This window comes from Trachypithecus francoisi, unplaced genomic scaffold (genome assembly GCF_009764315.1).
Source record: "Trachypithecus francoisi isolate TF-2019V2 unplaced genomic scaffold, Tfra_2.0 Lachesis_group15, whole genome shotgun sequence".
Lineage (NCBI taxonomy): Eukaryota > Metazoa > Chordata > Mammalia > Primates > Cercopithecidae > Trachypithecus > Trachypithecus francoisi.
In genome coordinates, this window is record NW_022681460.1 from 88,631,787 (window position 1) to 88,657,094 (window position 25,308).

The window sequence follows — 25,308 nt, forward strand, 5'->3', positions numbered from 1 at the left end:
AATAAAATGTTAATGTTTTATATCAAGTGAAAAAATGGAAATTAATATTCATAAATATTAAATAATATATAACTTAAATGAAACATTTGTAAATATTAAGTGAAGGTACCACCTACAGTCTGAACACATAGTATGTGACTTAATAAAACTGTTTAAGTTACTTTATGAAACAAGCGTTTGGTTTCACATATTCTGTGTATCACACTTAGTAAAGCTTAGAAATGGCATTGTTACATTAGATCAACTGGACAGAACAATAAAAGAACAAGTCTCCAGAAGATAAGGTTTTACAAATAAGTGGTGGCAAGGCAATCCAACTTCTCACCTATTTGACTCATTTTTTTAAAAAATTAGGTGAATGATACACAATAGCTGCTCTAAATTTTTTTCACTCTGAGGTTATTTCATTTGTGCATACTAGCAAAAAATGTTTAAAAAATCAAATCGGTTGACAGAGGGAGCTTGAATAATTAAACATTGCAGAGTGGTGTGGTGTGCAACAGGGAAAGAACTGCTGCACTAGGAAGAAGGGGTCCCGCGATGGAGACACTCATTTACTATGAGTCTGAGAAAGTCAGTTCACCTTGGAGAGTCTGGGGTGTGAAAAGAGGCTGTGATACCTTTCCTATCTGGAGATAGGGAGCTGATTCAGGTAAAATCTTGACATTCCTTCTGGTTCTGAAACTTTAATACTAGGAGTTGGAGAAAATGCGGACTTTTTCTGTATCTATTTATTTACTATTGTAAGTATATTTAGAATGAATAGGATCTTGCCTTAGAGTTTGGGGAGTAATACATGGAATTTGTTACTCCATTCAGTCCTTAAGAATCTACTTTTATTTTTCTCCCAGTTGTGACCCATGAGCTATCAGAATTCCAGTACTATAGTTTCTCTTTTCTTTTAGTGATGTATTAACTACTGTTAGTCTTTTTTTAAATAGGGTTATTAAGGTCAATTAAGTAGTAAAGAAAGAAAAAATTAGAAGTAGACATTGGTTTGAGTAAGAAAAAGGCAACAAATTAAACCATGTTTTGAAAAGTTGGATCAGTATAGGAAGGTAATCCTTATAAAATGGTCATTCTAGGTAAGCATCACATATATACACCCGTGGACTTCTTACTAAACTGACCTAGGTTGTGGTGACTTGTGCTTAAATGATTCTTAAAGTCATTTTCAATTCTGATTTCTAGTGGTTATGTTACATTCAATAGGGTGTAGCCTTTGGAAAGATCTAATTTCTCAAACGTGCTGTGCCATTCCATCTGAATAGTCCAGTGATTTCAAAGACACCGCGGAGGAATACCATTGATATCAGAGAAGTCCTGCCCTTTCTTAAGGTGAAGAGTATGAAAAATATCCAGGCAGATGCAGAGAGGCCATCTGTCTTGAGACTCTAGAGGACATTCCTATACTGGGTGGAGAATTGTACTAAGTGGGCTTGGGAATCTTTCACAACTCCTCACATTTTTTTTTTTTTTTCATTTAAAATAAGTGATCATTTAGAATAAGTAGAACTCTGCATTTTCATTGAAAACTAGGATGGAATTCATGAAAGAAGGGGACCAACGAATGTTCTCTTCTGCAGTGGTCTGTGCAGTACTCCACGCAGACAAACACTTGACAAATACCCTTGATATTTCCTTTGTCTTCCTTTGTGGGATTGCTTTGAACTCTACAGGAGACAGTTTAGAAAATCATTGCCTTGTCCTGCTTTAGGGATACGTAGGCGGGCTTAAATACAGATACCATTCTCAAATAGCTGGTTCTAGTAAACTAAATGCCTTTCCTGAGGAAATATATGGGTTGTAGATGCTGAAATAAACTAGGTTAAAAATATTTATTACACAAAAGAGATGCTAACTGAAAGAGGCATGCATCTTTGTTCTCCCAACAGTTTCTCACTTGTAAATGGCATCTCTAAAGGGTTGTCCAAATTCCTAGTGTGGGCATGTAGAGTAGACAGCTGAGTCACAGCTGCTAAAATGAGACCATGCGTCCCTCCCGCTCGTGAAGGGAAGAAATAGGGAGAAAGGAGTGAAAGAGAATTAATGCCAACAGCTTACTTAAAATTCACTGGGTTGAGAAGTCTATGAGATTCCTGGGCCAACAGGAAGCCATTACTCTATTATGTGGAGTGTCCAAAGCATGAAATCTGCCTTTCCTTAGAGAACTCTTATCATTGGCCATAGTTTGTACAAAAATGTATCTTCTTTCTCCAGAGGTCTTTCCTGTATTGCAGGAATGCCAGTGTTCTCTGACTTATGATATGAGGCTGCTGGCCTTCCATTCTAGTTTGCATTTTTGACTTGGTAATACCTGGCCTGCTTGTTGACTTTCTCCTGAAGTTTCATGTTTCTCTTCCCCTCGCAGTACGTATTTCCATGCATCTGAAAAGAAGTTTGGAAATGCCAGCTTTGCTTGGGTTTGAACTATGGCTTGGTGCCTTACTAGCAATGAGACCTTAAACAAATTACTCAAGTTCTCCCTACCTTAGTTTCCTCATCAATAAAATGGGAATGATAATAATGCCCAATTTTTTAGGTTGTTGTGGGGATTAAATACATCGTTTCATATTAATGTACCCCCTACTAAGGTTTGGGGATTAAATGAATTGTTTGGATTGCTTAGAACATTGCCTGGCATGTCACCACTCTGCCATCAATGGCTGCTGAATATCCTGTATTGGAAGTAGCATTGAAGATGATTGGAAAGAGATATTAATTTACCAACAAATTAACACTCCATCTCATAGGAAGAGCACTAATAAATTAAGATCTGCTCCATATCACCATTACTAATATTGTTTTAGAAATTTTTATGGATTTAAGTAATTTTACACACATACAGAGGAAAACAAACAGTATTATTTAGACATTATGAATTTATACTTAGAAGGCCCAGTAGCATCAATTGTAAAATTACTAGATTTAGATCATTAGCAAAATGATTAGAGACTGCAGATTTTCAAAAAGAGGTGACTTTTCCAAATATCATCAATAAACAATAAGAAAGTATAATGTGGGAAAGGCTAGAAATAAATAGAAACCAAAATATTAGCACTTACTGCTTCTGGTTTTTGGGAATATATGTGATCTTTTAAATAAATTTAAAAAGCCCTATTGTTTACTTAGTACTTACTATGTGCTGTGAACTGTGTTAAATACTTTTTGTATTTTAAAAATAACTATTGGCCGGGCGCGGTGGCTCAAGCCTGTAATCCCAGCACTTTGGGAGGCCGAGACGGGCGGATCGCGAGGTCAGGAGATCGAGACCATCCTGGCTAACACAGCGAAACCCCGTCTCTACTAAATAATAGAAAAAACTAGCCGGGCGAGTTGGTGGGCGCCTGTAGTCCCAGCTACTCGGGAGGCTGAGGCAGGAGAATGGCGTAAACCCGGGAGGCGGAGCTTGCAGTGAGCTGAGATCCGGCCACTGCACTCCAGCCTGGGCGACAGAGCGAGACTCCGTGTCAAAAAAAAAAAAAAAAAAAAAAAAAAAAAAAAAAAAAAAAAAAAACTATTGATTTTACACTTCATTTGTGTTCTGACCAAATATTTTCATTAATCCCCTTTGAGATCCATAAAGCTTTCTGAGTTTTGTGAATTGTAATGCAGCTAAAGATTATAATTGTAAAACTGCATTCCAAATGGCACGTATTGTGATTTGCTGCTGCTTATAGCTGCTTGAAGCTGTCAATATGTAGAGAATAGATTTGATCTTAGGACTGAAGTAAAACTGCTCTCAATTTAGGAATGAAAATTGTTAAGTCCCCACCTACTTTCTCTGTGGGAAAAGATGTTTCTATTTTCTGTGTGTGTTGATATTTTCTGTATTTAATGTAGATAGTAATGTTGACTAGTTTACATCTAACTCTTATTCCAGGTAACAAGGAGATTTAGAAAAAATACAATATGGCTGGCACCCTGAGTTTTTGGAGAGCTTAACTTTGTGTCCGAAATGCTTAAGAAGAAGAATCTGTTCATTTACTGTGGTTGTGATTATGATTATAAACTTAAGGCTGGTAGGCTGAGCATGGTGGTTCATGCCTGTAATCCCAGTACTTTGAGAGGCTGAGGTGGGTGGACTGCATGAGCTCAGAAGTTCGAGACTAGTCTGGGCAGCATGGCAGCATCCTATCTCTACAAAAAATACAAAAATTAGCCAGGCGTCATGGCATCCACCTGTAGTCCCAGCTACTCAGGAGTCTGAGGCAGGAGCATCACTTGAGCTCCAGAGGTTGAGGCTGCAGTGAGCCAAGATCGTGTCACTGCACTTCAGTCTGGGCTACAGAGCAAGACCTTGTCTCAAAAAGAAAATAAACAAGCAAACTTAAGGCTGATAAGGAAGTTTTGCAACTGAAGGCCCAGCCTCAGCCAAGTGACTAGGCAGGAAGTCAGCTCTCACCCTCACTTACCCTGCAGTTCCCCTCCCCTGTGACTTCTACACCCGTATTTTATAGTACTATAAAGTTTTCTTTGACTCACACAGTTCTCACTTCACCCTTGGAGATGCAATTAATACCATTGAGTCAGATTCAGTAGACTTTCACTCATTGCGCTGTTAGGGTCTTTAAAGAAATCACAAATACTCCAATTTAGGACTGCCTGTTGTGGAGGTTACCACAGCCCGATGCAAGGCCACATGACAGATCATTCTTAGAGATTTTTAATGTTTTGGTAGAAATAATATTTCTTGAAAACATGGCTATGTTATTGCCAATATCTTCCCAGCAAAAAGTAGTTTTTGTTTCTTTTACAATATGCTCAGAATATATGAAAAACAAATCTTCATATGAAACATAGTCAATCCCTTTTATAGATTACTAAAGGGAACTGAGGGTGAACTGCAGAATCCTATAAATGGATGATGCTTGTTTTGGGGGGTACATTTACTTGTTGACCTGATCACAGCAGGGAGAGGGTGCACACATTTCCTTCTAGATACAGCAGTCTTTCACTGGTTGGAGGTTAAAAGCTGTTGAATAATAACCCAAATACATTTCATGAAAGAATCTTAGACAAATACAATTACTTGGAGTATCAGCTAATTGCTTGCTCTATACATGATTTTCATGTCTTCCTCCAGCGTGACTTCCTCCATGTACCTTCTCGGTCTGAGTAAAATCTGTGGTAATAACCAAATTGTAGACTAAAATTAATCATAATGGTGAGGGCTAAAAGGAGAGGTTAGGAAAGAACTTGACCCTGGATGGTATTTTCTTATTTTTCTTAGTACATTTAACATGTGTATTAGTCCATTTTCACGCTGCTGATAAAGACATACATGAGACTGGGCAATTTACAAAAGAAAGATGTTTAATGGACTTACAGTTCCACATGGCTGGGGAGGCCTCATAATCATGGCGTAAGGCAAGGAGGAGCAAGTCACATCTTATGTGGAATGGCAGCGGGCAAAAAGAGCTTGTGCAGGAAAACGCTCCCTTTTAATAACGACCAGATCTCATGAGACTTACTCACTATCACTACAACAGCATGGGAAAATCCTGCCCCCATGATTCAATTACCTGCCATCCGCTCCCTCCCACAATACCTGAGAATTCAAGATGAGATTTGGGTGGGGACACAGCCAAACCATATCAACATGTGACTTTACAAGTTGATTGTATTGTAGGCCACTAATTGAAAATGCTATTTCTAGGAACAGATTTTATTTTACTAATGTCAGGCTATGAGTAAAAATATTGAATTAAATAATGTTATGATTAATAGTAGGTAGGTAGTCACAGTCATAGTTCAAACATTTCATAATGAAAAAATATATATTTACGTCTTCTGGCAAAGTTATAAACCTATCCCTTCCAGATAAAGCAGCATCAGAAACACTTATGATGTGTCTACCTCGATTACACGTAATCTATTTTGCATTCTGATTTTATCTTCAGAGAAGGCCTGCAGTTACTGAAATGATAAGTGAAAAGGAGCTAAGTTATGTAATTAGATGTCAGGAGAATACTAGGAAGTTATACTTATAGCCATTTTTAAGATAAGTTTATTGTTGGCTGACTTAAAAGGCTATTGGTGTAATCAATCTTATCTTGGATAGCTTATCATAAAATGTTACTTCCCATAAGTAGTTTCCCTGCATTTATTTTCTTAATCCACTAAATTGCTAGCTGAAAGAGTTCATGGCTAGGAAGGGATACTTTTATGTCACAGATCTCCCATGGCACTTTCTTCTTTCCATTTTCGTCACTGATTCAACGTCTCTTTACCTCTGTAACATCTTTGGATCTTTTTATTCTGTCAGCAGTTTGGCCAGATAATTGCTAGATCCTATGTTATTTCTTAAAATATGCTTTGTCTTAATCAATTGATAATGTTGAATATTCAGATTCTCCACATGAATTATTATGACATCTTACTGTTATTCATTAGTCCAAAGTTTGAGGGTATATTTGCAAGCCATTTGGCTCTCGGTGCCCTTCAAGTCTGTTCTTTCAATTTTTCCCTGTAGCCATTGGGTTCATTAAAAAGACCGATAGACATTTTGCTTTTGTTTCTCGCAGTGTTGGTAGCCTTAGCTTGTGTCTGTAGGACTCAGGACTAAACATATGCCAACATTTATGTAGGGTAGAAGTGAAAGTGCTGGATTACAGGGCAAGCATGTTAACAACTTTGCTAAATGAAACCAAGTTGTCCTTAAACAAAGAAAGTGCCAGTTGTCCTTCTGTTGTTATCTCCTCTATGATCAATACTACATATTATCAATCCTTTGCTTTTTTGCAAATGATATGGACAAACTTTTCATTTTCATTGCAATTTGCCCTTACTCGAATAGTGAAGTTGAGAGATTTTTTTCCTAAGTTTATTGGAACCTTAATTAGGGGTAGTTTTTTTTGTTGTTGTTGTTGTTGTTGTGTTGTTGTTTTGAGACAGTCTCACTCTGTCACCCAGGCTGCAGTGCAATGGCATGATCTCGGCTCACTGCAACCTCCACCTCCTGGGTTCAAGCTATTCTCCTGCCTCAGCCTCCTGAGTAGCTGAGATTACAGGCACCTGCCACCATGCCCAGCTAATTCTTGTATTTTTAGTAGAGATGGGGTTTCACCATGTTGGCCAGGCTGGTCTCGAACTTCTGACCTCAGGTGATCCACCTGCCTCGGCCTCCCAAAATGCTGGGATTACAGGCGTGAGCCACTGCACCCGGCCAGGCAGTTTTATTTTTAATAATTGCTGGCCAGGATGTCCTTGTCAGAAACACATTGTAATAATTTATTTTATCTATTTTTAGTGACTTGAATATTTCAAAATATAAGGTATGGCTTGAGATGAGAAGTGAGTCATGAAAGCTATAATACTGCAGAGAAGATACCAGACTTCAAATGCTATCTTGATACTGCTAGTGCTTTTAGTCTATTCTGCAAATCTTATTTGCCAGCTTTCCTCCCCCATACTTGAAATTTAAAAACTTCTGGCTTTTTAGATTTTATTCTGAAGGACCGTGTTCACCTTTTTCAATAAACCTTACAATTTGGTAGATTTAAACTTGGTCATTATGTTTTGGAGCAAGGTCTGGAGGGAAAATTAAAAGAAGTTGAATAAATGAGTTTTATAATACTTCAGTGAATCATTTTTTCTTCTTCTTCTTTTCTTTTCTTTTGACATGGTCTTGCTCTGTCAATCAGGCTGGAATACAGTGGCGCAATAGCTAACTGTAGTCTCAAATTGCTGGGCTCAAGAGATCTTCCCGCCTCAGCCTCCCAAGTAGCTGGGACTACAGGTGTATACCACTCCTCCTGGCTAATTTTTAAAAATTGTTGTAGACATGGGGGTCTCGCTTTGTTGCCCAGGCTGGTCTTGAACTCTTAGGCTCAAGCAATCTAACCCCTCTCTCTTCCCAAAGTGCTGGGATTACTGGTGTGAGCCACTGTGCCTGGCCCCAGTCATCTAACTCTGATGAGATCAGGATATTTCAAGTCTGGAGATCTTTTCATACATACGGTTCTTAGGAACCACGAACTTTTGATATACTTGAAACAAAAGAAGGTTAACTTCTTATCTCCATTAAATTGTTGCCTATGAGTTGTACAAGCTTGATCTAGATGTTTTCCTAACTAAGATACTAACTAATGATGACTTAAATGTGCATAACACTTAGCTTCTAATATCATAGGATATTGTGGAGAAATTTTCAAATTAATTGGCACACGTTCTACGTAGTAGTTGGAAGTAGAAATCAGAAGGTCAGTCCAAATAGTTTCTTTGTTGGTATAGAAATGAAAAAATGAAAACACACACAAACTTGAATCTTAGTGAGATCCAATGTAAAATTTTATTCACCATTCCTCCCCTTTAACACTGTCTTCGTTGGGTTAGAATGGCCATTGACTTACATGTCACTTAAATGTCTGTGCAAAGCAGTGGTTTTTGCTGCTTGAGAAATCTTTATGTGGTGATACCACTAAAAGGTAACTATATGCACTCTCCTGAGGGAGGAAATTTGAGGCGAGTTACTGTGATTCAGGTTTCAGCATGGATTTGGTCAGAAGCTGGCACTTTTAAAGATTATCTTAAAAGTTTCACCAAAACTCCCTTTAAAGCCCAGAGTGCTGTCTTTATGAGAAAGGGAGCAAAGGTCCTCTACATCCAGGGTTCTGATGTCAGTCAACATCAACAAAATGATTTGCTTGTATTTGTGTGAGTGGCTTGTTTGTTCTGGACCAGACAGAAGGCTAAACTGACATTAAATTATGCTTAGAATGAGAATAACTGCATCCAGTAGCAATAGTTAATATACTGGTTGTAATGAGGATGATATCCAATTATCTATTCTAACTGAAGAAAATGACAGAAAAAACCATCATTCTTTACTCTTAAGAATTGTGTTTTAAGAAGTTTGAAAAACCCAAACATTGGCCCATACACCTTCTATGTTAACCTAGTCTAGAAACATTTTGATATGCAAGGGGTTTTATATTAATGAAAAATGTGGGGAGATAAAGTTTTATATATATAACTTTATATATATATATAAAACTTTATCTTCCCACATTTTTCATTAATATATATATATTTTATATATATATGCAATTATTATTTTTGAGATGGGATCTCACTCTGTCACCCAGGCTGGAGTGCAGTGGTGTGATCATGGCTTACTGCAGCCTCGCCCTCCCAGGCTCAAGTAATCAGTCTCCTGGGTAGCTGAGACTATAGTCACGCTTCAGCATGCTTGGCTAATTTTTTTTTATTTATTTTTTGTGGAGGTGGGGTCTCCCTATGTTGCTCAGGATAGTCTCCAACTCTGGGCTCAAGTGAGCCTCTTTAAAAAAGTGTTCTTTTTTTTTTTTAATTTCAAGATGCATTTTAATTATTTACATAAATTAATTGGTTATCTATTTTCTTGAAGTGTACTTCAAAGTCCTAGAAAACTTAATTGTTGACCTCCTTAAAATGTAGGTGAGTATATTTAAATTTCATTTGCCAGTCTAAAGTCAAACTTTAAATTCAACCCCTCAAAGCAGGCCTTTGCCCTTTCTCTAGGAGGTTGGGTCATAGAATTCTGTTTTACATCCCTTCATAAAAGAAAAATGATCTGTCTCCCATCATGCTTGAGCTAAGTCAGGAGCAACTACTGAAATAAGCTAGTGTGTGTCTCATATGGGTGAAGTGGAGCCCACCAGTAATCAATAATCTCTCCAGGAGAAACAAAACAAAACAAAGATATGTTTAAATGTGAGCTTGGGTGGTTTCCAATTTTACCAAAATGTAAATATGGCTTCAGTTGAGAATTTTATTTTTCACTACATTTAGTCTCTATTACTTTGTTCAATGAGTTTCTCTATTGTGTATCTAACAGTAAGCGAAAAAGACCTTTTACTGGAATAGTTAAAAGTATAAAAAATAGGAAAAGAAACAGGTAAATATACTCACTAATGATCTTTGGGAAAACACCTGGTTTATTCTACAGTTTGTGCAAGGGCTGCTGCAAAAATAGTTAGAACAAAATTGCTTTTAATGTTTCTAAACATAGAAAATTCACTGGTTTATACATGTTTTAGGCCGAGGTGAGGTGAAAAGTGAAGGATCCCAAGCAAGAGTGATAGGACAGTGTTAATGATCATGTAAATTTTCAGCCTTAAGTCACCCTATGTAAATTTATTTGTAGAAATTTTAATTAGCTAGACTTTTATAGCTTTTTCCAATAAAGACCCTTTCCTGTCTGTGATATCAGAGATGCCTGAGAGACGTTGATGTACTATATGGTTCAAAGTTTACCACATTTTTATTCTCATAGGATGCAGCACCAATATGCTACCAAATGGGTGGAATGGGGAATACCTTCTCTTGAGGTTGTGCCCATTGGAGGCAACTGTACTGGATAATTCTGAAAATGGCTAACCCTGCCTCACTTTTAGGAGACACTTAATGTAGTGTTTAAGAGTAAAGAACCCATTGTGCCTAAGTTCAGCCCCTGGCTCTGGTACTTTCTTGCTCTGTGACTCTTGGCAAGTTTTATTTTTTCTGCTTTGGGGTACTTTTCACTAACATGTTCCTTTTACATTTTCAAAAACTCTTTTCATCTGTGAAATCATTTCTATGGGTATTTGGCATGTAATTAATTACCCATTAGTTCCATAATGAGGTTGGATGAAGTCACATACATACTGGCAAACCTGCCCAGATCTCAGAGGCTTATTTTTGAATTCCAACTTGTATCTGAGACCTAAAGCTTAGGTAAGATTTGGATTGATCACACTTCGGGATCCCCTGCTACAATGGATGTGGGGTTACTAGTATTTAAAACAAAGGACTGCTGCCCTTTTTCCTTTTAATAGCTGCTTCGTTGATTTACCTAACTATTCTTCATTTTATTTCATTTACGGAAAGAACACTGAACTAGTGAAGCACAGTAGGAGATAACTCGCATGCATGTATACATGTATATGCTAGGGCATGAGGTATTTCCTACTGTGGTCTTACAAGCTTGAAGCATTTGGACTGGAGGCCCTTGAAAGTGTCTCTAGTTCTCACTTTTTCTAATTTCACTTTATTACTCATACTGCTTGCCAGCCAGACAACTGATTTGGTTTCAGATGTAGCACTATCATTTCTGGTTCAGTTGCTTGGCTGTGGCTCACCACTACTCTTAATATGTGAGAAAGAAAATATGGAGGTGATGCAGAAGTTAAAGATTCTTGGTTGTAAGCTTTTAAGCAAACTATATTCTGCCTACGGTTTAAGATGAGAGTGATCTAAACCAGGGGTTGGTGAACTTTGGGCCAAATTCAGAATGTGGCCTGGTTTGTGAATAGAATTTTAATCAAGTACAGCCATAGCTATGCCCATTTGTTAGGTATTCTTTGTGGCTTCTTGATACGATGACAAGATTTTTGTAGTTATGACAAAAATGGCATGGCCCACAAAACTGGAAACATTTACTACCTTGCTTTTTGTACATGAAGTTTGCTGACTCCTATGCTAAAGGGAGGTGTTTATTGACTGTTTGAAAGTATATATGATGAGTGTTCAGGTAAAACTGATTTTGGCAATATGGTAATATTGCCTTTATATAAACTATCTTTAGTCTTTCTGTGTATATTAGATGGAAACCATATTTCTCTTTTTGTTAAGGGCTTAGCTGTTAAATATGTGCATCTGTATAGCATATACAGAATAAACTGGGTAGAATAAAACACGAAAAATTAAGGATGCTTTTTTTTTTTTTGGAGACAGAGTCTCGCTCTGTCTCGGAGGCTGGAGTGCAGTGGCGGGATCTCGGCTCACTGCGAGCTCCGCCTCCCGGGTTTACGCCATTCTCCTGCCTCAGCCTCCCGAGTAACTGGGACTACAGGCGCCCGCCACCAGGCCCGGCTAGTTTTTTTGTATTTTTTTTTAGTAGAGACGGGGTTTCACCATGTTAGCCAGGATGGTCTCGATCTCCTGACCTCGTGATCTGCCCGTCTCGGCCTCCCAAAGTGCTGGGATTACAGGCTTGAGCCACTGCGCCCGGCCAAGGATGCTTTTTTAACCAAAAAAAAAAAAAAAAAAAAAAAACTGTGTTGGGTGTTACGAGTTTGACATGCATTATGACTAATCTAACACCACTGTGCTATAACTGTTATTATTTTGATTGTACTGGGGAGGAAATTGAAGCTCAAAGAAGTAAAATATGAAAGCTATGGATGTATTTAGCCATTACTCCAGGCTGTGTTTAGATATATTGTCTCTCTTCTGTCACTTGCACGGATGATGTATGGCCCATACTTAAAATTCTTTCAGCCTTATTAATAGAGATATAAGGGATTTTAATATTGTTTCTCTGTAAAGATGAAGGGGGTGGAATTGAACTTGTTATTACACTCTGGTTAGTTCAGTGAAGATTATTTAGTTGGAGTAGAGCATCTGCTTCGAATAATATACAATTTGAATAGAAGTCTTACTAGCTAAATAATCTTGGATTATATAAACATATATTCTTGGCTAGAGATGGAACTCTAGGGATGAAAAATTAGATAATTAACAATTGTGTTTGAAGTGAGTTCTCTATCATTAAGAGCGATTTCTGCCTATCAATAAATAATGGATCTGGATTTCCTGAAATGTGTCTCTAGTTCTTTTTCTTTAATGAAGGAATTAGACCTAAATAATATTTTCACACCCTCATTAACTACAAGCAGGGCAAAGGATACTTTCAGGATCTCAAGTGATTATTATTTAAAGAACTCCTATTCATAAATTTTCTGTTTTCTTCTAGTAGATCCTCTTTGGTAATGAACCAGAGCAATGTGTTATGACCAGTGACTCATAAATATGCCCTTAAAACCATTTGTTATTTGTATCGACTTGGAATTGTTCCTGTTTTAATTTCACTACTGAAATTGGAAAACAAAACTGTTGCTTGTCATTAGAGCAGGTATAAAGTACCTAAATATTTATTTTGGTATGCCAGTTTTTGGTTTGTATCTTCAGTATTCCCAGAAGTGTAGAGTTAAAAGGAAAAAAAAAAAAAAAAAAAACTATTCAGATATGCCAACATGTTTCAGAGGAAAGATGAACTTTATTTAGGACCATTAATTTCTGGCTGGGCTCAGTGGCTCACGCCTGTAATCCCAGCACATTGGGAGGCCGAGATGGGCGAATCATGAGGTCAAGAGATTGAGATCATCCTAGCCAACATGGTGAAACCCTGTCTCTACTAAAAATACAAAAATAATGGGCATGGTGGCATGAGTCCCAGCTACTCGGGAAGCTCAGGCAGGAGAATCGCTTAAACCTGGAAGGCGGAGGTTGCAGCGAGCCGAGATCGCGCCTCTGCACTCCAGCCTGGTGACAGAGTGAGACTCCGTCTCAAAAACAAAAACAAAAACAAAAACAAAACCCACTAATTTCTATACTTCTGTAAGGTGTTTTTCTGGGAATAAACTGTGTTACTCAGATTATCAATAGAACTGCATTTAAGATATTTAGTAATTTTCATTCTTTTAAAATTTTTGTGAAATATATTGGCTTTTTTTGTAATGAATTTTGGAGATCGTTAAATAGATGACAAAGTTAGTTTAACTCAGTATTGCATGTGTCCTAATGTGACATGTAATTAATCTTTCTCTGTGTCCTAAATGGAAGAAAGATCATTCCGAGTTGATAATCACTTACATGAGCAAAGTTATGTATCACAGCTTAATTCACTATTGGAGAAGGTTAATTTGTCCATTTTTGAGGATCATCAAGCAACTTTACTAAGGATATTGTATTTTCCAACATATTTTGTTTTGGACTTTCTTTTTACTTGAAAAAACTACATATATTCCAAAAATTTAAGAAAATGCTTTGTATTTTCAGCTAAATAAAGCTTGTTCTTTACAAACAATAAAGAACCATGAAAGATAATTCCATTTTGTTTCTTGCTACTGTACTCAGTCAGAAAATTAAGAATCTAGAGGTGCCATGAAGGGGAGAATGTGGAAGATCCTAGACAATCTTTTAAAAGAATGTCCTTCACAGCTCTCCGGTGATCTACTGACTTTTCATTTTTCTTCAGTTCAACTTTGTTTAAATTAACCTGAACCCAGGTTTTATTGAAAAGTTTGACTTCAGAAAGGACTTAAATTTAGCATTCATTTTTTTCCTGATTCTACAGAAAATGTCTCTAGTTCCGTGTTCTGTCACAGAACTTTTACCCTCTGTTTAAATAAGCACTCAAGAATCTAAATGCCAGATGTTTAGGCAATATAGTTTTGGGACTGGGGTACTTACTTTTCTTTACTTTTTATGTTTAATCTTTTTGGTGTCTAAAACTACTTAGTACCACATTTTTCACCGAGCAGTTTAGGAATAAAATGAAATTCTGGCAAGTTCAAATCAGCTTGATTTTTATTTTTAGATGAACAGGTTGCCAACCCCTTAAGTGGCTTGCTATCACAGAAGCAGACCATTTTGGTGATAGATCTGTCCCTTAGTTGATTGATTGGAGTAGAGGAATTAGCAATCTGTGACATGCTCTTCAGAAGTAATTTTCCTCCAAAGGTCAAGGAACTGTGGTCACCATTTCTCTGGCATGATTTGCAGCTACTCATTGTAGCCTTATCACCAGTAGCAAATGCAACAGCAGAAAATGGAACATTTCCGTGCTCATTTTTCTTTCCCTCTGCCTAACTAAATTTCTTGAACACCAATTTGGTATTACCTCTTTCTGTTCTGCCATCTACCATCCAGCTCAGTGAAACTTTAAATTCATAAGGTATGTTTTAATTTATGAATTAGGACCTTCCTATGACATTTATCTTTTAAATAGATTTATGTAATACTATACATAAAGATGTCTTGAACTCAAGAATGTGTATTGAGGACTGTGTATAACAGAGGACTTGGTGTTTAGACCTTTCTAGTGAGTCCTAAATGGTCAATAGGAACTGTATATGTTTGAATTAGTTCAGGATATGTTATGCGCTGCTCTCTGTTACAAGGTTGAAATAAATTATTTTCCTCTGTTTCCCTCCATTCCTCTTTCAACTCTACATGGGTTATTACCATTTTTTTTTTTAATGTGGCTTGAATTGCCTCATACTCTTTGATAAAATCTTTTAAAGATTTTAATACAGCTGTAGAACAAACTCTAAACTCCTTTTTCTGACATCTAAAATTTTTCGTATTTACTTGTTTCTTCCTAGTTTCCTACATATTCTGGATGCTCATTATACAGAATTATTTGAGATTTCACAACATATGATGTACCCTTAAACTTATATGCTGTTGCTCTTGCTTTTCCTCTACTTTTAATCCCATTTCCATTCTGGGTTGCCTCTGTTTGGTATATCCTTCCTCATATTCACTATGAGTAACTCAATGAAACCTTCCCTAAGCAACCCTAGTGTGGGTAGCCAATTCTTTTGTGTTCTTTGGAATTTTCATCATATGATTATCCCACAAAACACATAGTATTTATTTTGATATATATGGCTCCCGTAGTTTGTCTCATTTATTAGTCCAGTATTATTATTTTTGTATTTCCTATCGTCTACTCCAGTATACTATATTTGCCCTTAACCTCGAAATACAAAATTGTTTACAAAAAGATTTGCAAAAGATTTATTAATATGCTATATTTTACACCTCTTGGATTATACCTTGTTGTAAATTAGAAATTAAAAATTATTTTGAAAGTTTTCTTGTTACTCAAGTCAAGTAGACCAGTAATAATTTTCAAGACTCCTTTGACAAATTTCAGATAGGGAAGGGATGTGCAACAAATAGCAAGGGTTGACCCACTTATTTTGTACAGCTACTCCTAGTTGTTATTGCTAATCAGAATCCTGTAGTCTAAAATTAACAGTGGCTATGAAGGAGAGCAATTAAGGCCATTTGTCTTTCAAATGAGTCAATGTGGGTCCCGCTGGTAGTTTAAATTTATATACAGAGGGCACTCACACTATTATAAAGGGTAATGGGGGCCCTGAAGGCCTGTGCTACAAAGCAGTAAATTATTTTAGAGTTTGATAGCAAATTATATTTTGAGAAAAACATTCCCCTTGCTATGTGAAGATACATTTCCTAGCAACCTGTTTTCATTGATTAATTTTAAATTAAAAAGTACATATTTTTTAATGAGAGCATTTATAAAAGGTCTATTTTAAGCATATTTAAAAGACAGTATTAAGCTTTTGAGTTCTCGAGTTGGGTTGTTTTATAGGATTTCTGTAGTCATAAGAGTGATTCAAGAATACGCTCAACATATTCTCCTTTTGGAAAAGATTTTAAAGCTTATAGTGCCAACATGACATCTCTGATGTTTCCTGCTTTGCCTGTGACACTCACCCCTCTCTGTCATTGGTGAGGAGTGTAACTTTCACTCATACTCAGATTACCAAACTTTTGATGAGGAAAGTAAATTCCTTTTTTTACAGGGAAGAATTTACAGCATTGGGGTTTACTACTCCTTAGTCTGTTGCTTGGTCAGATAATTCACTGAGTTTCTTCACAGAGATCCCCATGGAAACTAAACAAATAAGCTATTTGAAAGGAGACAGGTTATTGGTTTTTCTCATTAAACCCACTGCTGGATTTTCATTAGTTCTAATGCATTTTCTTTCAAGATGAGACATATAGGCCAGTTCTTATTTTCATGATTTGAATAAACTAAATATGTTGAGTCATGTGTGCCTGTACACATCAGCTAAGAAGCAAAAATAATCCTTCTACTTTTGCAATACAATTACCCCTGAAAATTAAGGCAGAAAAACCATGACTGATGCAAAGGGAAAATGCTACCCCCATTTAAAAAGACCAAGTTATTAAATAAAGTAGGAGCGGTGAAAGTGATTATAGGCTAATCTGATTGGTTTTATGCTTGAGTCACCCCCTACCTTTTAAATCATAATTGTGTATGAAAGTAATCTAAATAAAGCATGAAAGATGTCACAGACCTCAAACACTTTAGACCCTAAAAAGCTTTATGTTTCATTGGCTATTATGAGATTTCAGATAGTTCTTTTAAAGCAAAGATGTTGGTAAAACTTAAATTATTTCACCTCTTTGAATTTGCATTGTAGAGAAGACAACTTTCACTCTTATTCTTCCTCTACTTCTCACCGCTAAAGTTATTAAAAATGATTTAGACTCTAGGTGGTTTGTGAGGCAGGAGAATAGGGTCTGGAGGCAGGGAACCTAAGGCTGATTCACCTGACGTCCTAGAACTAAATAGAAAGGAAAACCCCAACTTTCCGGTTTCCCTTTGCAAACTTCCTCCTTTTCTGAGTGGTGATGGAAAATTGAAAGTACCTCTGATTGGTTGCAGAAAGTACTGTAAAGTGTTGATTGTGGGCCACCACTTCATTCATATGAGGTGAACACCAAGTGGCCAATCGGAAACCTCTAGGGAGGTATTTGGACCCCAGAAGATTCCGTATCCGGGCCCTTGAGCCGCTGCTCGTGCACTCCCACACTGCCGAGTGTGTTTTCATTTTCAGTAAATGTCTGCTTTCGTTACTTCATTCTTTCCTTGCTTTGTTGTGAGTTTTGTCCAATTCTTTGTTCAAGACGCCAAGGACCTGGACAAATTGCAGTCAAGACCCTCTACCAATAACACTTTGTATATTTCAAGAAGCCTGACTTATGCATGTATCTTCTATTATTTTTAATGATTCAAAATCAAGATTATGAGTAACATATTATATATATCAATATAACATTTCCTTCTCCAGAGCTTTCATTATGTTTGGAAAATCTGTTTAGAATGTAACATTAGTCCTCTTTTCTCCTAGGTGGCTGTACTTTTGATGATGGTCCAGGGGCCTGTGATTACCACCAGGATCTGTATGATGACTTTGAGTGGGTGCATGTTAGTGCTCAAGAGCCTCATTATCTACCACCCGAGATGCCTCAAGGTGAGAGTCACTCTGTTTAGTCAATGTTAGGGGAACAGTTTTGCAGTGTCTAGGATTTTCTTATTTTAGGTGTAACAACAATAATTTAATGGTTATAATAAGCTAAATTGCTATGCTACTGGATCACATCTAAGAGCCTTAAAGTATTCTCTGCCTTTCCCTTAATAACTTTCTATAATTCTGTATTCCTCAAGAATCCTCACTATACGTATACTTTGTTATTTCTGTCTTTGAAAAAAGAGATAAGTATTAGTGTTTTTTTTCTGTTTAATAAAAACCCAAATGACAAACCAGAAATCAAAAAATAAAAAAAAACAGAATAAACAAAAAAAAAATCCTTTCCAAAAATATCTTAAATGTGGGATCAGCTCTTTTCATCGTTATTCAATTAAATTATATAGGTTGGCTCCAATCAGACTAAAGGGAAAGAATTTTATTACATTGTAGGGAGGGAGGTTTTGTCTTTCTCCCAGTGGTCATGAGCATGCCAGTGACTCTGAAGGGAGGCAGCATGGAGACAAAAGTGTCTAATGGAGATCTTTTATGTGGGAATTGTAGAGAAATAGGGGAAAAATCTGTTCTTTTTGTTTGTTTGTGTTTTGAGATGGAGTCTCACTCTGTCACCCAGGCTGGAGTGCAGTGGCCTGATCTCAGCTCACTGCAACCTCTGCTTCCCAGGTTCAAGTGATTCCCCTGCCTCAGCTTCCTAAGTAGCTGGGACTGCAGGTATGCGCCACCACGCCCAGCTAATTTTTGTATTTTTAGTAGAGACGGATTTCACCATGTTGGTCAGGCTGGTCTCGAACTCCTGACCTTGTGATCTGTCTGCTTCGGCCTCCCAAACTGTTGGGATCACAAGCATCAGCCACCGCGCCCAGCATCTTTTCGTTTTTTACCTTACTTTGTTATATCCTTTGATTTAGGGTTTTGCGAGATAATATAATTTATAGTTGTTTAAGCCAGTGTGCAGTGTGTTTCATCTTACTTAGGAAAAACACACGATTAACATAGGATGTCATTATTTACATACCATTTCATACAATATTGGACTAATAGTTGTGCTTTTCAATTCTGCATGTTAATCTGGAGCAAATTCCAAGTTCTATGCATATATGCTTAGCAATAACATTAAATTGTAACATTGAAAATGTAAACAGGAATTTAAAAATACAACATGAAAGAGAATAAACTCTTTTCCTTCCAATATTTAGAAAGAAACAAGAATAGTACATGGTACATAATTATATATTATATATAGTCAGGTATATATAATATATATCATTATGCTATTATATAATATAACGTGCTGATTACTTAGTACTAATAATTTAGGTTTCAGAATATGTTTTAGTATTTTTATTATGATTAAAAATGGTTTAGAATTAATTTTTCTACAAAATGAGTAAGGCCTTCTTGAGTGTGAATTTTAGATACGACAATTTTAGACATGGCCATTAGAAGTGAAAATGTCAGTTTTGATTATTGAGAGTGAAAATTCTATCAGCAACGTCCCTGAACTTGCTGATTAATATGATTTAAAAAAACAAAAAGTGAAAACACCAACAATAAACAATTTATCACAATCATGCAAAGCAAATAAAACAAAACCTAAAAGTTACATTTCTAAATGTAATTATTGGTTTGTACATGAATATGGTAAATATTTTCTTGAAAAAATGTTTATTGGTTCCCCCGTGATGTGTACTTTTATAGTAGAGCAAATTAAATTTGCTTTTTACTCTGAATTGTCACTTTCCGCGACTGAGTAGGCAAATGGTTATTTTTGAGGCTGAACTGAGCCATAATTTCCTTTGCAGAGGGAAAACTGGAACTGTGTAGTTGACACTCTTTGCTTCTTATATTTGACCCCTACTTTGTCAGCAGACTCATTTAATTTTGTGCCTAGATTTGTATTTTTTCTTTCAAAGGTATGTAACCTTATTTTCCTGATGCATTTTAATTAAACTACTGTAATTTTTCACCTGAATTTTCTCTGTGGTATATTTAGACTGAACTTTTCATATAAAATTAAAGGGGGTGGGCTGGGATGCACACATTTTGAATGTTTATCATCATAGAATAATAAGAAAGATGTTGATTTATGGAAATGTTACCATTGCTAATTACCATTGATGGTGGGTAATGAATAGTTGAAGAATTACTGCTCAGATGACCTTGTTGGCTCACCTTTGATGAACAGCTTAATCGGTGGTTACAGTACAGGATGATATGCACAGAAAATGAAAGCATTTGAAATTCAGCCATATCTTCCAATTAATAGTACATTAAGTAATTAATCATGCAGAGGAGGGAAAAAGGTCACGGCCACTTTGCCGAATGAAACGTGTTTAGTCTTCAGAGAGGTGAGAGAAAGCACTCATGTATATTCTTCTTTTAGTCATCTCTTTTTATAATAGATGCTATTGTTTTCATTTTCCTTCTGATATTCCTTTAAAGTGCTGACTGAACATTCCTTGCTCATAAATTGGCATAAAGGAGACATTTAGATTTATCATACTAAAATGTTATGATCTTTTTATTGTCATATAAATTAGCAAGCATGCTTATTTTCTTTATGTACTTTAAAAACACACACAAAAACAAAACAAACAAAAACCCCCAAATGTTTGGCAACTCTATAAAAGCTGGCTCTCCAAACCTAACTTGTTATTGAACTGTGTGATACTCGGTGCTGTTAACTGGCTTCCGTTTATTGACCTTTTTGGACTAAAAGCCAAGAGTGAGAGAAAAAAGACAGGATGAATAAATAGAATGAAAGAAGGTTGAAGAAGGATAGTAGAGAATAATAGACAAAAAGAAAATTGTTTCTATTCATGAAGAGATACAGTACCATCAATCATTGCTTAAAATGCGCCTGTAGTCCCAGCTACTTGGGAGGCGGAGCTTGCAGTGAGCTGAGATCCGGCCACTGCACTCCAGCCCGGGCGACAGAGCGAGACTCCGTCTCAAAAAAAAAAAAAAAAAAGTTCTGCAGCAGTTCCTACTTACTACACAGTCCCACATACTAGTTTGGTCAGATTACAATGATGATGACTGAAAGGTCTGCCAAATAGAATAAAAAATAGCATACAAAAGAATAAGTACTTCGTAAGACAGTTCTAATATCCCCAAATCATATGAAATTATGGGCACCTACTTAACTCAGTCATCAAGGAAATGCATATTTAAAACACAGTGAGAAACTACTGTACAATCAGTGGAAGAGTGAAAATTTTAATTCCAAATGTTGGTAAGAATGTAGAGTGAGTAAAACCCTCTGATACCACTGTTGGAGCATAAATCTGTACTACCTTATGACCAACAAATCCATTCTTGGGTATAAGCCCAGCAGGACTAAGTATACATGTTCCCCAAAAGACATGTGCAAGAATGTTGATAGCATCAGCATTCATAATAGTTCCAAGCTGAAAACAACCCAAATGTCTGTTAGCAGTGCAATGTATAAATAAATGATGGCATATTCATAAGGTGGAATATTGTACTGCAAATAAATGAAAGAACCATTGCTTTATACAATAATATGAATGAATTCCACAAACGCAATCTTAACGGAAAGAAACCAGATGCAAGAGAGTATATATTGTATACATTTATATAAATTATGTAAGTTTCAGAAACAGGCAAAACTAATCAATGATGTTAGAAATCAGCATATTATTTACTTGCAGGAGTGTTTGGGTAATGATAGTTAGTGTTTGTCAGGTGGCATGAAGGAGTCTTCCAGATGCTGGTGATACTCTGTTTCTTCATCTGGATGGCATTTTACAGTTTGAGGTGTGAAATCTGTAAAAAGTCATTGAGCTGTGCAATGATGAGTTGTGTACTTTTCTTTATGTATCTGATATGTCAATGTAAAGTGAAAAAAAAAAAAAACCAGTGCACACAAGCCTGGGAAACTAAAATAAAAAATAAAATGTCATGGATTAGAACAAAAGATATAAAATAGAAATCCTCAAATGGGTCCAAACTTCTTGTTTTCTTACCATACTGGATTCTCTCCTCCCTACTAAAAAATCACTGTGTTTGTTGATATCTTTGTATGGGCCTTGTGTTGTTCTCTTCCCTCTGCTGAAATATTTCTGTGTCTACTTATCCATTCATCAATCTCTTACCCATTCTTATTGTGTCTACTCACGTTCTACTAGCTTTGAGAAGATCTTCCTGACTGGCTTGAAAGTCTATTTCTTCTATCCTCATATCAGAATATGCGGCCCACTGTACTATGTACTACTTAAATTGTAACTATTTTTATAGTATATTTCTTACATGTCCTTCTGTCCATTAGACTATATGAACAGCCGGGCATGGTGGCTCATGCCTCTAATCCCAGCATTTTGAGAGACCAAGGTGGGTGGATCACGCAGTCAGGAGTTTGAGACAAGTTTGAGCAACATGATGAAACCCTGTCTCTACTTAAAATACAAAAATTAGCCAGATGTGGTGACAGTGCCTGTAATCCCAGCTACTCAGGAGGCTGAGGCAGGAGAATTGCTTGAACCTGAGAGGCGGAGGTTGCCGTGAGCCGAGATCAAGCCTGGGTGACAGAGAAAGACTGTCTTTTTTTTAAAAACAAACAAACAAACAAACAAAAAAAACTCTTATGAACATAGACCATTTTTTTGTCTTTTATTTCTCAAAAAAAATTTAATTTTTCTTAGACAAAAATGTCAACTTCTGTAATGTAAGTTTTAAAATATTTTTGTCAAGAATTAAACAAGCTCCTCTTGTTAGAAAATTATTTGAATTAAAAAATACCCCATTTACCAAACATTATATTGAGTTGAGATTTTTATGTAATTAGACCTTCACATAAAATTATTAAGCTTTGACCTTTGTCTTTATGAATATTACCTATCTATTTTGGATACACTTAAATGTTGTTAATTCTACCAAAAATTAAATTTTTTTTTTTTGTCTTTTTGTGTACTCTTTTCGTATTTCTTTCTCTCTTCTTGTTTTTGACTTTTGCTTGCCAAATCCCGATCTTCTGTTCCTCAGAAATCTATTGCATGTGCATTTTCGGAACCCATAGAGAATAAGAGCTGTTGCATGGAACTAGAAATCGTTCTTTGATCTCAAAGACATGTACATTCTTGACCTTGTTTGTCAATATTTTTTATGCTTATGACCTCATGAAGCAAACATATTTGACCATTTTACTATATGTTCTGTCCTAGATCTGAGAGTAGGGATTGTGATTGATGTCTCAATACATTTATCTTGGACTGTAATTACAACTGCTTTTTATTTTTAACAGGTTTTTGTAAAATGGCTAATTGAATTTTAGTTTAGAGTCTCTAGAGAACTTATTTGATAGTATTTAAAATTATGACTGAATCGTATCCCACCTTCAGTCTAGTGTTTTCACTGATAATAATGAAAATAATTGTACAGGATTCTTTATTTAAAATGCACACACTATATATATATATATAGTAAAAAATGAAAGCCCTTTGTCATTAAATTAATCTGAAGATTGAAGTAAGGAACCAGTCCTCCTCCCTTATGAAACTGAGTGAGTTCTGATTCAGTAGTTTAGGGCCACATGTCTGTAAGTGTTTTTCAGAGAAGCTACCCTGATGGAGCCAGGGGATTATAAAACAGATAATTCCAGTACCATTCTTCAATTATTTATTTGGAGAGATTTAGTGCGCTTTTTTATTCAGTGGGGAGCATGTATGAGTCACATGATTTTGTACCTGGCTTTCTTCTGATAGTGTGATTAAGTGAAAATTAAATAAAACATTGGTGTCCATAATTTGATTCATACAATAAAAGGTATAGGTAACATTATTTCAGCTAAGTTTTCTAAGTAATGATATTAGTCTCTTAGTTTTATAGAAGATTTAATAATAATTTAATTTAGTAATAATTTGTTAAAACAATGTTATATATGCCATGTAACACATTTTAATACATCTGAGAAGAAATTTCAAGGAAGTCCTTATGTTAACTTATGCTTGCTTTCTCTCTGGGAACAGTGATCAGTTACCAAAAGTAGTGGATCACTGTGACTAATATTTTCATCCCCCATTATAGATGATTAATGAAAAAGCATATGTTTTTTACAAAGTCGTAAAGGCCAAAAATCTCACACAGCTGAATTAACAGAATTATTTGACAGTCTATCTGCCAGAGAGAAAACATGGCAGAGAGTGGTAGAATAAAGTTCTGTGCATGTAGTATTGGCAATGAATATTGACTTGCAATATTATGGCTAGTTTTGTATTAGAAGATTGAGAAAATCAGGCCAAAATGTTGGTTTACTTTCTTTTTGTCATATACTTAGCATTGTCTGTTAACACAACCAAAGAGAGTGTGTCTGTGAACATGTGCAATTGTCCTAAGGGGAACTGAGAGATCTGGTGGTAGTAGGGAGAGGAAGGGCTTAACATGAGGCCATTAACACGGATGGGAAAACCTCCAAAAGTACTGCATATAGGTGTGAGATTCTAAGGAGCCTGAAAACTGCAGAGGTTTAAAGCTGGAAGGTTATGTATCATTCAATGATTTCAGATTTTTTTTTTTAAGTAATAGAATTCTTTTTTTAAAAAATAATATTTTCTACCGCTTTAATATTTAAAATCAATCACAAGGAATGAATGGTCCTGGAACTTACTTGTTTTATAATCCTGTACCTTCTCACCATCTACCCCTTTCTCTGTACCACCCTGGCTCCATCCAGGTGGCTTCTCTGAAAAACGCCTAGAGACGTATGGCTCCAAAGGGCAGTTTGAAAACAATGATGTTGCAAACTCAAGCACTTTTAGATAAGCATCTCTGAGATTAAAGTACTTACTACTATTAGCTACCACTTACTAGTCCCTTACTGAGTTTTACTATACTAGGGACATGACCATGTCTCCTTTAATCCTTACAAGAGCCTGGTAAAATTGTAGTGGAGTGACTATCTTCACAGCATATCTACCAGAGACAAAACATGGCAGAGAGTGATAGAATAATTGTCACCCAGGGACAGAATTGGAACTTAGATCTGTCTGTCTAATATAAAAGTTACTCTTGTTCCAGTACCACCGTGCTCCATCATTATAGTTAAGTTGATAAATTTCCTTGACTTGGGCATGGGCATTTATTTAAATCCACTATATAATGAGCTATATAATTTATTTCATTTAATCCAGAATGATCTTCTACCACTTCATTTAAAATATTTCTTTCCACCATTTGAAAGCTTTAAATGACTGTTTCTTACCCTTCGTGGGAAATGGAATCTGAGACTTGCTGTTGTTTGGAATTGCTGCCAAACTTCAGGATTTTCTCTATGATATTCTCATCCCTTGGGGAGACACTTTGCCCTTCCTTTGATTTACCTGTATGTTATTTTTAGTTATTTGATAAGCACTTGCTGCATGTCTGTTTAAGCAAACCTTTAGAAACACACATATTATCTGCTGTCTCATTAGAGCATGTATGGTAAAAGAAA

At 36.1% G+C, this 25,308-nt stretch overlaps 1 protein-coding gene across 7 annotated transcripts in view; it reads left to right on the plus strand.

The window, feature by feature from the left end:
• The window catches only part of PTPRK (protein tyrosine phosphatase receptor type K), a 572,798-nt gene that overhangs the window by 106,624 nt on the left and 440,866 nt on the right, over window positions 1–25,308 (plus strand). For all 7 annotated transcript variants that reach the window (XM_033235516.1, XM_033235515.1, XM_033235517.1 and 4 more), the window contains exon 2: window positions 17,721–17,843. In XM_033235516.1, coding sequence (XP_033091407.1) covers window positions 17,721–17,843 — 123 coding nt within the window. The remainder of the gene's footprint in view (window positions 1–17,720; window positions 17,844–25,308) is intronic.